Here is a 15464-nt window from a genome sequence, read left to right as displayed (position 1 = left end):
TCACCTTATTACAAGCTTTAACATTAGAGAATGCAGAGGAAAAAATAGGGAAATGGAAAACTTTAGTAGGAAAATAATTGACATCTCTTCATTTGAAAAAAGAAATGTTATTTTAATATGAATTCAAGGAAAGGAAAGGTAACCTGTAATGGAAATGGTATAATATTTCAATTAATGAAGATTAAAAGGCAAATAAATAACAATTTGATCAACCTATTAAAATGAGGGAGGGAATGGGCTTCCCTTGTGGCTCAGCTGGTAAAATGAGGGAGGGAGAGAAATAACAAAGTAAACTAATAATGTAAAGTAATACAAAGGGAATATCAGCTTTTACATTAAATGTAAATGGATTGCAATCTTTCATTGAAGAGGCAAAATTATTACACTGGGTTACAAAACAAAACTCAACTTGACAGAGTTTATATGAAAAACCCTTACATCAATGAAAAAGCTTGAAACTACCAAGAAAATAAAAACAGCAAAAAACAGGAATGGTAACATTAATATCAGTCAAGATGGATTTTAAGCTGAAAAAGCACCAAGTAGTAGAGAGAGAAACAGTTTATGAAGATATAACAGCCGTGAAAACTTAACTTTTACAGTGCTTTCTCTCAGACATGGTTTGAAGTACTTCATGAATTACCTGAAATCTTACAACATTCCTAAAAACAAGGTAGCATGATCCTTAGTTTACAGTTGAGTACAGAGAGGCTCGGCAGTTTGCCTAATGAGTGAGCAGAACAGGCACGACTTGATCACAGGTGGTCTAGCTTCAGAGTTTGTGCTCTCAGCTATTTCACTATGTGGTGTCTTTATTATCACAATTGGTACACTGTAGCACATATACACATACATGTATGTCTATATAGACACGTGTATCTGTACATATGCATTATATAAATGTGTATGCATGTGTGATTATTGTGGAAATTTCAAAAAACTCACAATTAGATCTAATAAGCAAAAATAAGTCAGAGAAAACAGTACAATTAACAAACTTGATTAACAGATGTAAATAGAACCTAACATCTTTCCAACAGACAGTTCATATTTTTTCATACAGCTAAGGAAATGTTAGAAAACTCAAACATGGCCACAAAGAAAAATATTTAATGATTTTATGGGCCACATTCTCCAATCATAATCTAATAAACTGTAAACATTTGATCCAAGAAATCTTAGCAAGTTGTAAAATAAGAAACACAGCTCTAGATAAGAATATTAAAAGGGAAGATAAATAGAATATTAAAGAGATATTAAAAATATCTCAAACATAATAGAAATTAAACTACTTTATACCAAAAAAAAAAAGAAATGGTGCTTCCCTGGTAGTCCAGTGGTTAAGACTCTGCCTTCCAGTGCAGGGAGTGTGGGTTTGATCCCTGGCCCAGGAAATAAGATCCCATATGCTGTGGGGTACAGCCAAAAATTTTGGGGCTTCCCTGGTGGCTCAGATGGTAAAGAATTTGCGTGCAATGCAGGAGACCCACGTTCGATCCCTGGGTCAGGAAGATTCTCTGGAGAAGGAAATGGCAACCCACTCCAGTATTCTTGCCTGGAGAATTCTATGGACAGAGGGGCCTGGCGGGCTACAGTCTGTGGGGTTGCAAAAAGTCATGCACGACTGAGTGAATAACACCGCCATACCAAAAATAATGTGAGAGACAAAAGCTATGCTCATGTACACTATTTATGGTGAAACAGATCACCAGCCCAGGTGGGATGCATGAGACAAGTGCTCGGGCCTGGTGCACTGGGAAGACCCAGAGGAATCGGGTGGAGAGGGAGGTGGGAGGGGGGATCGGGATGGGTAATACGTGTAAATCTATGGCTGATTCATATCAGTGTATGACAAAAAATAAATAAATAAATAAAAATTAAAAAAAAAAAAAAGCTATGCTCAGAAAAAAAAAATGAATTCAAATATTCATTATTAAAGAATAAATGCAAAAAATAAATATTCATCTTAAGACATTAGAAAAATTAAAATTAAATATAAAATTAAATATAATTTTTAATATTAATGAAGTAACACAAAATGTAGAAAGGAAAAATAAATTTTAAAATTGGTTTTTTATGAGACTAATAAAGTTTGGAAATCTAGATGAAACCAATGATTTCCCAGAAAAATATGAACTTTCTAAATTGACTCAAAAAGAAATGGAAATGTTGAATAGACCAATTGCCATAAGAAATTGTAAATAATACCAGAATGAAATGGTTTCACAACTTATTTCACTCTAAATTTTAAAAAACAGATATATTAATATTATTTAAACTATTCCAAAACTTAGAAAAAGATGGCAATCTCCCCAATTCATTCTATGAAATCAACATAATTTTAATATGAATACCTAGTAAGGATAATATGGAAAAGTACTATAGGCTAATTTCACTTAGGACTTCATATAAAAAGTATATATTAAACTTAATAGGTTTCAGCAATTAATCAAAGAATGATATACTATGACCAAGTAGGGTTTATTCCAAGAATGTAAAAATGGCTCAGTATTTGAAAATCTATACTCTTAGTTTAAATGATCAGATCAATAGATATAGAAAAGGCTTTATTATGAATCCAGGTACCACTCCTAAAAAGAACCCTAATAGGATCCAAAGGAACAGCTTAAATATGAAAAAGACTACCAAAAACCTAAAGCAAATGTTATTCTAAATAGCCAAACACTGAAATTGTTTCAAAGAAAATCAGAAATCAGACGTGGATGCCTTTTATCACCATTGTCGTTCAACATTGCCTTAAAAGTTCCAGTAAATGCAATAAGATAAGATAAATAATTCATATTAAAGCTGTAAAAGAGAGGCAAGAAAAAAGAGAAAAACTGCCTTTTTGTTGATGATATAATTGTATATCTAGAAAATCTGAGAAACTAGTTTAAAAAAAAGACCTATTAGAAGTAATGAGAGAATTCAATAAAGTGGCTCAATAAAGACATAAATATATAAAAGCCAATAACTTTTCCCTAGCAATAAACACCTAGACATGGAAGCACAGTACATTCACAGTAGTGATAAAAATTTTTTTTAATATTCAGGAACAAATTTAATAAGAACTGTATGCATCCGAAATAATGAACACTGTAAGTCAGGAAGTAAAAAAGAATAACATTTGCTTAGAGTTTAAAATGTTCTGATTACTTTATATGAATTATTTAATTCTCACAACAACCTTAAGAAGTAAGTACACTAATTATCCTCCTTTTAAAGATAAGGAAATGAAGGCTCAGAACACGTAAAAGACTCTCCAAAGTTACACAGTTCTTGCAGTCTGATGCCACGTCGCTGTTTTCAATCCCGCCTTCTCTCTTCAACAGGGAGACTTCCCATATCATAAACTACCAGTTCTTCCAAAATTACATATCACATTTAATGTCAATCCAATTAGAACCTTATAAGTAAGATTCTGGAATTGATAAAGTTTACATAGAAGAAGACACACTGAAGAATAAACTAGAAATATACAAAAAATTAAAATACTGCAAGAATCTCCCTTCACCAGATATCAAAACATATTAAAAAAAATCCACTATACTAAGCCCAATATTGTTTGGCAGAAGTAGACAACAAATCAGTGAGACATAATGGAGAATACAGAAGAAATAGATCTGAGTTTATATGAAATTTTAATATTGACAGAAAATATTTTAACTCAGTAATGAGGGATTTTTTTTTTTTTTTTTAGGTAAAAGATACTGGTTACACTGGCCATCCAGCTGGGAGAAAATTGGTTTGGCCCTTTATCTTATACTGAATACAAAGGGATTCTCCAGGCAAGAATACTGGAGTGGGTTGCCATTTCCTTCTCCAGGCGATCTTCCCAACTCAGGGATCGAACCCGGATCTCCTGCACTGCAGGCAGATGCTTTAATCTCTGAACCACCAGGGAAGCCCTTTAAATGTATAGTAAAACAATAAAAATCTTTAAAAATACATTTGGGAGATTACATGTTCAATTGTGGAGTTAGGGATAACTTAGCTAAAATTTGAAACCCAGAACCATAAAAGAAAAGATAGATGTCAATGTATGGCAAAAACCACTACAATATTGTAAAGTAATTAGCCTCCAACTTATAAAAATAAATGGGAAAAAAAAGAAAAGATAGGCATGTGTGATTATAAAAACTTCTATATGGAAAATGGCAACAAAATAAAGTCAACAGACAAATCACAGATGTAAGATAACATCTGCAATGCAAATAACTTAGAGTTAATGTCTATAATATACAAAGAGCTCTCACATTTTAACAAGAAAAAGACAATCTGAAGGAAAAATAGCTAAATGTACAGAAAATCAAATCTTGACCAATAGACATAAGAAAGGATTCTGAAAATAACCAGTAGAAAATGAACTACAAATTAACAGCATAGTACAAAAAAATTGCATAGGACAACATCTCCTAGTAGAGGAAGGGATGAAAGAACAGTGGAAGGAATGAGAGAATGGTGACAACTGTTAGTTGAAATATGAATTGTTGCAGCCATTGAACAACAGTAGCCAAGGTATGTTGGTTGGTCAGTTGCAGAATGGTGTACATAAAGATAGGAACACAGAAAAAAAAGATGAGAGGGAAGGAGATATGAAAGATAGATAAAGGACTGAGGGAGGATGGAAAGGAAGAGAGGGAGGAGGGATGGTCAGGAAGGAAAAAGAAGGAATGAAATCAATTTATGTGCATATAGTTACATAGGGGGTTTCCCTTGTGGCTCAGATGGTAAAGAATCTGCCTGCAGTGCAGACGACCTGGGTTCGATTCCCACTAGAGAAGGGAATGGCTACCCACTCCAGTATTCTTGCCTGAAGAATCCCACGGACAGAGGAGTCTGGCACGCCCATCCATGGGGTCGCAAAGTGTCAGTAAGTGTTAACTCAAGACATTGTTAGCAATGATGGCCTCAAGGCAGGGGCTCTGAAGGCTAGAGTAGGGGGTAGGAGAAAATTTACATTCCCTTGTTTATCCTTTTGTATCTTCTGAATTCAGTGCGTGCTTATGCGTGCTTAGTTACTTCAGTTGTTTCTGACTCTGTACATCCCTGTGGATTACAGTCTGCCAGGCTCCTCTGTCCATGGGGATTCTCCAGGCAAGAATACTGGAGTGGGTTGGCATGCCCTCCTCCAGGGGATCTTCCCGACCCAGGGATCGAACCTGCATCTCTTAATGTCTACCTGCTTTGGCAGGCAGGTTCTTTACCACTAGTGCTACCTGGGAAGCCCTCTGAATTCAGTAATACGTGTTTGTTTTGTCTATTCAAAAAATAACAATATTAATCAGTTAAACAATTCAAAGTTTGTTCAACAACGAGTAAAATAAATAGCCTAATATTTTTATTCTTTTTTTCCACATATTTTAAAGAGAAAATATACATAGCTGTTTGAATTGTTGATTTTATGTTAAACCATGAAAACAACCTGAAAACGTGTGCTAAAATAATGAAAACCAGTGCATTTTCTACAGGTTGCCATAAAGGTGTTGGAAAATATCCTGAGTGCCCAGTCCAGTATTCCTTGGCAGACACTGCGCTACCTGATTGGGGACGTGGTTTACGGTGGCTGGGTGACTGACAGCTGGGACAGGCGATGTTTAAACACCCTTCTCTACAAATTTTGTAATCCTGAGGTGCTAAAAGATGACTTCAGTTTCTATACTGATGAGGTAAGAAAAGGATTTATTTTCTTAACATTACTTGATTATGTTTAACTAAGGATTGCTCCATTATTTAAAATCTATATTAAAATAGATTTTAACATTCACTTTTTTCACTTTCTATTTGTGTATTTATTTATGGCTGCACTGGATCGTCATTGCTGCATACAAGCTTTTCTCTGGTTGCTGAGAGTAGAGGCTATTCTCTAGTTGCAGTGTGTGGGCCTCTCACTGAAGCAGCTTCTCTTGTTGCAGAACTCAGGCTCTAACTGCAAGGGCTGAGCAGTTATGGCACTCAGGCTTAGTTGCCCCATGGCATGTGAAATCTTCCTGGACCAGAGATTAAATTCATGTCCCCCTCATTGGCAGGCAAATCTCCAACCACTGGACCACCAGGGAAGCCCTTAACATTCACTTTTAGTGGTGTTTATTAACTTTCAGTGTGGCTTCCCAGGTGTCGCAGTGATAAAGAATCCACCTGCCAATGCAGGAGATGCAAGAGACACGGGTTAGATCCCTGAGTCAGGAAGATACACTGGAGGAGAAAACAGCAACCCACTCCAGTATGCTTGCCTGGGAAATCCCATGGTCAGAGGAACCTGGCAGGCTACAGTCCACGGGGTTGCAAAGAGTCGGACACGACAGAGCACACACAGACACACATATAACCTTTAGTATTACCAAAGTAAATGACCATCACTTGATTAATTACCGTTTTATCTACCTATCCATACTCTAAAGACCCTCCACAGATGACCTGGATATGACCTCTGTCTCTCCTTCTCCTCCTCCCACCAGGCCCACACCCACTTTACCATGATCACCCAGATGGCTTTATCTTCCTTCTCATCTTCCTGGGAATTCCCTGGTGGTCCAGTGGTTAGGACTCCACACTTTCACTGCTGAGGAGGCAGGTTCAGTCCCTGGTAGGGGAACCTAGAAACTGTGGCACGCCCTCCGCCCCCAGAAAAAATTATCATCTCATCTTCCATTCACCTCCCCTATACAAATTGCCAACCATCACACTGATGTCAAGTCCTCCCTCCCAACTCTCAGGCCAGAGGTCTGCAGAATTTTTGCTCTGCTAGCAACCATCCACCAAGGGCACAACCTGGAATGTACGCTATTAAATACAGCATTATGCTGGTCAGTAAATGAAAAGAATGATAAATGGCTCATGCCCTCTGGGAACCTAGAATATGAAATACAAAGCACAAGGAAGCAGAAGCAAGTTAAGCTGTACTGATCTGATCCACACTTGTCGACTGATGTCTTTTTCTCATTTAATGCTCAAAACAACTATGTGAAGTAGATGTTATCCCCAGTTTCAGATGAGGAAACTGAGGTTCTCAGGGTACAGCCACATACAGTAAGGAGAGCTGAGATTCAAGGAGTTTACGCCAAGCACCGAAGAAGATGAAGCTCCGCATCATCCCTTGTCCTCCCTCTGTTTAGTGTTTAATTTCCATCCAGGCCTCCATCTTTGTGGACCAAGAGTCTCCAGTTTACACACAGCAGTTGTGCCCTGGCAGATGGTTGCCAACAGAGGGAAAAATCCTCCAGACCTCTGGTTTGAGAGTGTGGAAAGAGGACTTGACATGAATGTGACGGGTTGGAATTTGCATAAGGGAGATGATGGAAAGTGAAAAGGAAGATGACACCATCTGTTAAGGCAGGAAAGCTATGAGTTGTGGTTTAGATTTCTATTAAGAAAAAAAAACAAACTGTTTTAAATAACGCTCTAGTTGTTTAGCGTCTAAATTCAACCCTTAAGATAAAATTATCCTTGAAAGTTTTTTAAATTGCGAAAAAGTACAGTGGGCCTAGTTTTGTATACAAACTCTTACTTAAGTATGCTCAAGAGGATATGAAATATAGTAACATAGAAGTGTATCATTCCATTGGCAGAATTCTATCAGACTACAGAATAGGATTCTAATATCATAATTTCAGTTATTTAGTTGCTTTAAGTGCTGCAAGTTTATTGACAGTTTTGTCATAAAAACTTTCCAGCTCTTCCTGTTCCTGGTCATAATCTTAGTTACTGCAGGTAATTTTTTATTAATGTCCCTGTCCTTCTGTTTGCGTTCACTCAGTCATATCTGACTCTTGGTGACCCCATGGACTATAGCCCACCAGACTCCTTTTTCCATGGAATTTTCCAGGCAAGACTACCAGAATGGGTTGCCACTTCCTTCTCCAAGGGATCTCCCTGACCCAAGGACCGAACCTGAGATTCCTGCGTCTCCTGCATTGGCAGGCAGATTCTTTACCACTGCACCATCTGGGAAGCCCCGATGTCTCCCTGTGGCCCTCATTAATCGGTCAATGTTTTCCTTGAAGATATCAAGAAAGCTATTACTACCCACTTTCCTGGCCATGTGAACAAGGCATTTCTCTTCTTTGTCAGTGGTCAGTTACTCCTTTTTTTTTTTTTCCTTCTCTTTAACACTTAAGGCCCAGGACCAGACCTGACACAAAATGTTTCTTCTGTATAGTGTTCTATTTAGTCAAGCAGTCACAGAATCAGATTGATAGGAGAGTTAAATAATTTGAGGCAGTGTTTTTAAACTTTCAAAATCCTTGGCCACAAATGTTTTGCATTCTTTCCAGATACCAAATGTTCTCACTCCCTCAGATCCCTGAAAGTTCTCTTTCCATTACAGTGTTAAGGTCAAGGACCTTGAGCAGATGAGACTCTTTGGTGCAGTTCCTTTGGTGTAACTCCTTAAGTAGTTCCCCTTCATATGAAGATCTTTTAATTAGAAGACCCTTGGCAGTCTGTATGGTAGGGCGTATGGCGACCTCTTCCAAGAGGACTTATGCCAACACTCTGAGCCTCCCAGCACTGTTGCTGCCTATGCCCTGACCCCACAGCAGGCCACTTCTGACCCACGCCTCTGCAGGAGACCCCCAGACACTCACAGTTCCTCATCACCAGATGAAGCCTGAAGCATCTCACCTGTCACAAAACCAAAGTCCTCTAGAGAGTCCTCGTGCCGTTGCCAGCTTTTCATTTGTGACGCACAACCAGACTGCACAAAACAGAGATCATAAAGAAAGCATGCCGTCCTGACCTCAGAGATGTCAGTCTCCAGCCAGCTCTGGCCCTCAGCAAAATCCACTACTTTGTAAAATCACGAGCAGGAGAAAACCTTGCCCTGCAAGGTCTGATGACAAAGATGTCCAGCACGGTGAATGGTACATTGGAAAATACAGTCTTCAGGGCAGTGGAAGAGGCATTATTGAAGGAGAACAGGGCCCATAGAAGGAGAACACCACCAGCAGGCCAGAGCCCTACGTGTTGGTGGTGTTTTATGGGAACAAAATCTGAAAAGTGGAAATACACTTGCTGGAGAGGAACCAGCAGTTTGTCCCAGGGACAGGACTCAGAGGAGACGAAAATTTTGACTCGGTGGAAGCCATCATGGAACACTACAAGTGTTTTGCTATTAAACTCATTGATGGGAAAGATAAAACTGGGATCCACGGGTAGCAGTGTTACTTGACTCAGCCCCTCCCTCTCAGCAGACGCTTCTCACCTAGGTAGCCCGTGTTGGCAGCTAAATAGTTTTCTCACATGCTTCCTGTCTGTAATTGTACGGGAACCTGAAGTCCTCTCTCCATGTTTCACTGTCTCTGTCCCTTTTGGTCCACGCTGATATAACTCACTTTTAAACAACTGTGCATCTCTTATGAATCAGTTTATAGTCTAATAAACAAAAACCGCACCAGCACATATCCTTGGAGCAGTGTGGCTGTGCTGTTCTGGCTCGGGGTTACTCTTGAGGTGACAGTCAAGGCATCATCTGAACGCTTAACGGAGGCCCGAGGATCTACTCCCAAACTCACAAATTCATGGGTTGGCCAGAGGTCAACTCATCTTCCATCATTTGGGAGCATTGGGGCTGTTTGATGGTCCTCAAAACATGGCAACTGGCATCCCTAGAGTGAGTTAACCAAGAGGGAGGAAAGAAGCTGCAGTGCCTTTTAAAACCTGGTCTCCAAAGTCTCTCTCCAGAGAGAAATGGACAGATAATGGTCACAGGGTTCAAACTTTCAGTTATAAGATAAATAGGCTCTGGGGGTCTAATGTATAACATGATAATTATAGTTAATAATACTGTATTGTATACTTGAAATATGCTAGATAATAGATGCTAAGCAATATCACTGCAACAACAACAAAAAGTAACTATATGGATGTGATAGATGTGTTCATTAATTTGATTGTGATTATTATTTCACAACTTACATTTATATCAAATTATCATGTTATACACCTTAAGTATATATAGCTTTATTTTTCAATTATGCCTCAGTAAAGGTGGTGGGGAGTAGGGGTAGACAGAGAGTAGAATAATACATATGTTATGAGCTGAATTTTTTAAAATAAAATTTTATTTTAAAGCTTAAAAAAAAAAAAAACAAAGTCCCACTCCATCCCTTCCACTTTATTTCTGTTTGACAGAAGCAGTCACTTAGTCCAAGCTCCAGTTGAGAAAAAGAGAATTAGACTCCATCTTTGAAGGGTTGAATATTAAAGAACTTGACGTATTTTTAACCAGTACAGCCATGTTTATCATTATGACTTAATAGGTTTTTTAAAACATATTTTTTCTTAATTAGTTGTGATCCTAGGGTCAGCCAAAGGATCTGCTTACCTTACAGAGCCTTTATCCAATCAGTACTTAGTTATAACTTATCAACTGGGAAATATACCTGGTAAACAGGAAGAAAAATCTTTTCATTTCCCTATTAAATAGCTTTTTAACTCGGTATTTTCTTTTTTTTTTTTTTTGCTTATTTTAGCTGGAAGTGTGTCCCTTTTGACCACCTTCATCAGTTTTACCCACCCCCCCACCCCGACTCACTTAGTCTCTTCAGTTATTCTTAAGATCATGCTCACATGTCTTCTATAGGCTTTACCAAAGTAAAATGACTTCTTTTTTTTTTTTTTTTTTTTTAGTAAAATGACTTCTTAAATCTTGAGTGCATCCATTATCTGTGGCTGTAGGTCACTGAGGCAACGGGTAGTCAGAATCACCCTCCTTTCTTTTTTCCTTTCTCTCTTTTTCCAGTGAGAAAGTTATATGTGTCTGTCATGAAACTGCACTTTATAACATAGCCCAAGTGCAACTTTTGACAGAAGTATCTAGAGTATACCATCAACAAATAAGCATAAAATAATGTATAAAATTTCATGGGGAAATATCATCTTCATACATTGCCAAAAGTAAATATCTCAGTAGGTAAAAACTAACCAGTGTTTAAATTTTCACATATATTAGCCACTGCCAAAATCTGGAAGCATGAAGGACTACATACGCATTATCCAGTCCTTACCTGATGATGACCCTCCTGAGCTCCTAGAATTACACCCTGAGGCCACAAGGGGTTTCAGGGAGATCCAGGCCCAGAAGTTCATTGATGATCTCATTGCCATGCAACCAAGATTTACCATCACTAACCTCATGTTCGGGTAAGAACTCACTAGGAAAAAATATTAGTTGTAAATTATTAAGTATCCATTTGAAGATATACAATATATTACTCACAGAAAAATATAGTCAAAAAACACAGAAACTAAATTCTCCAAATGACAGAGAAGCAAGTTTACTTACACAGGAGCACACACACACATATAATTACCAAGCCTGTAGTAGGGTCGCAATAAATCTTCATTGAGTGAGTGAATTGTACCTGACGGGTGGTATTTTTTAACTGAATCTGTATAAATATGAAATGTTATATTTACTTCTATAGGACCTATACATGCATGTGTGTGTGTGTTTGTGTGTGTGCTAGTCACCCAATAGTGTCTGACTCTTTGGGGCCCCATGGGCTGCAGCCTGCCAGACTGCTCTGTCCACAGAATTTTCCAAGCAAGAATACTGGAGTGGGTTGCCATTATCTATCCAGGGGATCTTCCCTATCCAGGGATCAAACCCCTTTTGTGTCCAGCGGATTCCTTGGCAGGTAGATTCCTTAACCCTAGGGCCACCTGAGAAGCTCACATTTTTATCTATCTACCTAGAAAAGCTCTGAACCAAGTGGAATCCTGCATTCTCTTAGTCTTTCTGTCTCTTTAGACCACATAATTCATGTTAAAATGACATCTGGGGACTTCTGTGGTGGTCCAGTGGTTAAGACTTCACCTTCCAATGCAGGGGATATGGGTTCAATCCCTGGTCAGGGAGCTAAGATCCCACATGCCTCATGGCCTAAAAACCAGAACATAAAGCAGAAGCAATATCGTAGCAAATTCAATAAAGATTTTTTTAAATGGTCCATTTATTTTAAAAAAAAATTTTTAATGACATCTGATTTTATTTGTCTATGACTTTAGCTATTTGCTCATATCTGTCAAAATCAAATCTACTGACACAAAAGAAGATCATTGGATACTCATTTCACTGACAAAAGGAACATATATTAACTACCTGTGACATAAAAGGAAAGCTGACATTCAGAGATAGAAGACTATGCAATTGGAACTCCGTCAGTACCTCCCCAGAATATCAGGTTGAATTTCCTGCAGTCCCTACACTTTTGAGGATTAATTCTGCACTTTTCTTTTTTTAATGAGGTTGACAACAACCCCTGCTTTTTTTAGGGGGCAGGGGCACCACACAGCTTGCAGGGATCTTAGTTACCCACCAGGGATGGAACTTGTGCCCCTCCCTCTCCCTGCAGTAGAAGCAGCACAGTCAACCACTGGACCACCACGGAAGTCCAATTCTGTACTTTTAGCATTCAGCAAATACACCAGTGAGAGATGAGATGATTATAAGGGAATACTTTTAATAAGCAGACCAAATATGTGTATTAATATCCCTTTGGTCATGTGGAGAGGCTATGATTATCGCAATTAGGCCACCTTTGCTGATAAGTCTATTAAAAACTTGTTTGTGGGACTTGACTTGAAAGATCTCTAACATTCAAGGCAATGTCTTCAGTGGTAAGCAAATCTCTGCACTTAGAATGTGAGTTTGATTTTTGAAATCTTTTGATCCTTCAACCATTTGGCTGAGTTCCACTGAGTAACCCTACTTTAATGTCAAAAACAAAGCATAATGACAAAGTTAGGAAAATGTTAGTTCATGAAAGTTGTAAACTGTCTCAGAAGCAGCTCTTGTTGTTGCTGTTGTTCAGTTGCTCAGTTGTGTCCAACTCTTTGCAACCCCACAGACTGTAGCACACCCGGCTTCCCTGTCCTTCACCATCTTCCCTGTCCTTCACCATATCCATCTTCCCTATCCTTCACCATCTCCAGGAGTTTGCTCAAACTCATATCCATTAAGTTGACGATGCCATCCAATCATCTGGTCCTCTGCACTTTAGACTAAATACACAGCTTATTACCAGACTATCACTTACTTTGAAGGCCCACATTCATTTTTCTGTGTGAAACCTGAAATGTTTGCTGGAAAACCAGTTCCCACTAGTATATACAGTAACAGAGAGATGGAGCTCAAAAGAGGTATGCCCCCTTCCCTCTTCATCCACTGTACAGGGAGGTCCTATCACCTCCTTGAAACCTGATTTCCTCATCTGTAAAAGGATTCCAAAGACCTCCTCTGTCTTCAGTGTTTTTATGGCCTTGCTTACTACTACCAGACCTATACACATGCTGTTCTGTCGCCACCACTGAGTGTGTTACCAGGAAGCCCTGTGTATGAACACAGAGGAATCTGACATGCAGTTGAATAACCTATCAAGCTACTAAAGCATCCTCTGTCTGATTGCCTCCTTGTTTGCATCCCAGTCTTGGTACTTGTTTCATGCAAATGCATTCAGATGAATACTTTTCAAAGAAACCTTAAGAAAACTTTAAAAATATGTATCTCCTTGCAAATGTCTGAAGTGCATCGGGCAGTTTTCTCACCTGCAAAATGAAATGAACTCCATGGTCTCTGTAAGTCTCCGTGGTCTCCATATCACAGTTCTGTGGCTCTGTGAATTTGGGTTTACCTTCAGATGGAGCCTACATAAAGGGCCCTCCCAGATTAGACAGGCCTGTATCTCCTTTTTTCTTTTGATTTCCTTGCAGTCATGAGAAGAGCAAAGATGAGCTGGTGATGGAAATTTTATCAGACATGCTAAAGCGGCTGCCAGTGTCTGTAGAGAAAGAAGAATGGGCTGGAACTCAAAGCACACTGAAGTACATCATGTTAAGCCCCATCTGGGAGTCTATTCATAAAGATCCCGAAGGTAAGCCTGGGACATGACCTTCCTCCCCTCACCCCAGCCTCCTCAGGAAAGAACTCCAGCATCAGGAGGATAAAAGTTATTAACAAAGTGGAAAGGCCGATGTGAGATGGAAAACTAACTCCGTAATGCCCTCTTCTCTCTCCAAGCTGGGTGATGGGGAGTAGAAGAGAAAATGATGGGGGCAGGGGTAGACAGGGGGAAGGTCCATGACCCCAAGACAAAAAGTAAAGAAGTAGTAACAATGTAGAAAACCAGAAAGGAGCAAGTCTGCTTGAGAGATTCTACAGAGCTTTTAAGTCTCTGTCCTTTTTGCTTCTCTGCCTGATGGCACCACATTTTGGGCAGGGAGATTTAGATGGACTCTCTGACCCTCTCCAAGCTGGGAGACATCGTAACTCTGAGGAGCAAAGGGGAGGGAGGGATGGCAGATTCAGAGGAGACAGAGCAATCCTCGTTGTCCAGAGTTGTCTCCACACCCAGCTCTGAGAAGCCAAAGTGTTGGACTGTGGTAATTTGCCCTATTAAATTTTCAACATCCATACTTAACCCTTTAAAGCGATTCAACATTTACTGTTCATCTGAAACTGTCACAACATTGTTAATAGGCTATACCCCAATACAAAATAAAGTTTAAAAAAAAGATTCATTTTGAGCCTACAAGCTAAACTAGTGGTTGAAAAAAACCAAAAGAATAATAATATTTCATGACACAAATATTTCATGAAATTCAAATTTGAGTGCCCACACATAGAGCTTTCTTGGGCCTAACTGGCCTTTTGCAGAAAATAGTTTTCAATCCTTGGGCTACCCACATCAAACTCCTTTAATTTTCAAAGCTTATTTCTCTCCAAGTAAAGCCTCATCTTATCTGAAAGATGCCACAGTTTTTTCTTTTTTTTATCCAGGCTATGATCCACTTATCCACTGTGTCCTGCTAACCTTTTTGATCCAAGAAATTGAAAGATTTGATCAGTTGCTATCTATTATACATAAGTCTCTGAAAGATCTTCAACTTGCTATAAAAGGAGAGATTATCCTTACCCAAGAATTGGAGGAAATATGTGACTCTCTTCTTAATATAAAAGTGCCCAAATTGTGGCAGGTAAGCAATTATCCTTTCCCATTCACTTGCTTGATTGAAATAAATGCCCCGGTTCTAGGGAAAGGGTAAGTTAACTATGGTATAGACTCATGATGAAATATTATGTATCCATTAAAAGATTTTGACTTTTATATATACTTTTGGTGTGAGTACATATTAATAAAATCTGAAAGGGCAATTTGGCAATTCTTCTTAAATAAATTTATCTAAGAGATATTTGTTGCAAGGCTTTTTATGTTTCAGCATAAAGCTGAAAACAACTCTAATACTTCTTAATGGAAATCTGGTTAGATAAATTATGATATATCCAAATCATAAGGTACGTGTTGATACGCTAGAAAGATCTCTAAGATGTATTGTGAAATTTTTTTAGGTTTTAGAACACTTAAGTCATTTTTAAGGATTATAAAAATATGTATACTTCTATAAAATACACGCTTACATAAATATGTGTAAAAACACATATGTTTTAGATTCAAGAAACCCAA

The 15464-nt window shown here is 38.5% G+C and overlaps 1 protein-coding gene across 1 annotated transcript in view; it reads left to right on the top strand.

Moving 5' to 3' along the window:
* DNAH14 (dynein axonemal heavy chain 14) overlaps positions 1-15464 on the top strand; it is a 394377-nt gene that overhangs the window by 360754 nt on the left and 18159 nt on the right. The window contains exons 76-79 of the mRNA XM_043484666.1: positions 5472-5669; positions 10952-11142; positions 13714-13874; positions 14780-14976. Of these exons, the coding sequence (XP_043340601.1) occupies positions 5472-5669; positions 10952-11142; positions 13714-13874; positions 14780-14976 (747 nt within the window). The remainder of the gene's footprint in view (positions 1-5471; positions 5670-10951; positions 11143-13713; positions 13875-14779; positions 14977-15464) is intronic.

Source organism: Cervus canadensis, chromosome 13 (genome assembly GCF_019320065.1).
Source record: "Cervus canadensis isolate Bull #8, Minnesota chromosome 13, ASM1932006v1, whole genome shotgun sequence".
Lineage (NCBI taxonomy): Eukaryota > Metazoa > Chordata > Mammalia > Artiodactyla > Cervidae > Cervus > Cervus canadensis.
The sequence above is the reverse complement of the archived record's forward strand: the minus strand, read 5'-3'. Positions and strand labels throughout refer to the sequence as shown.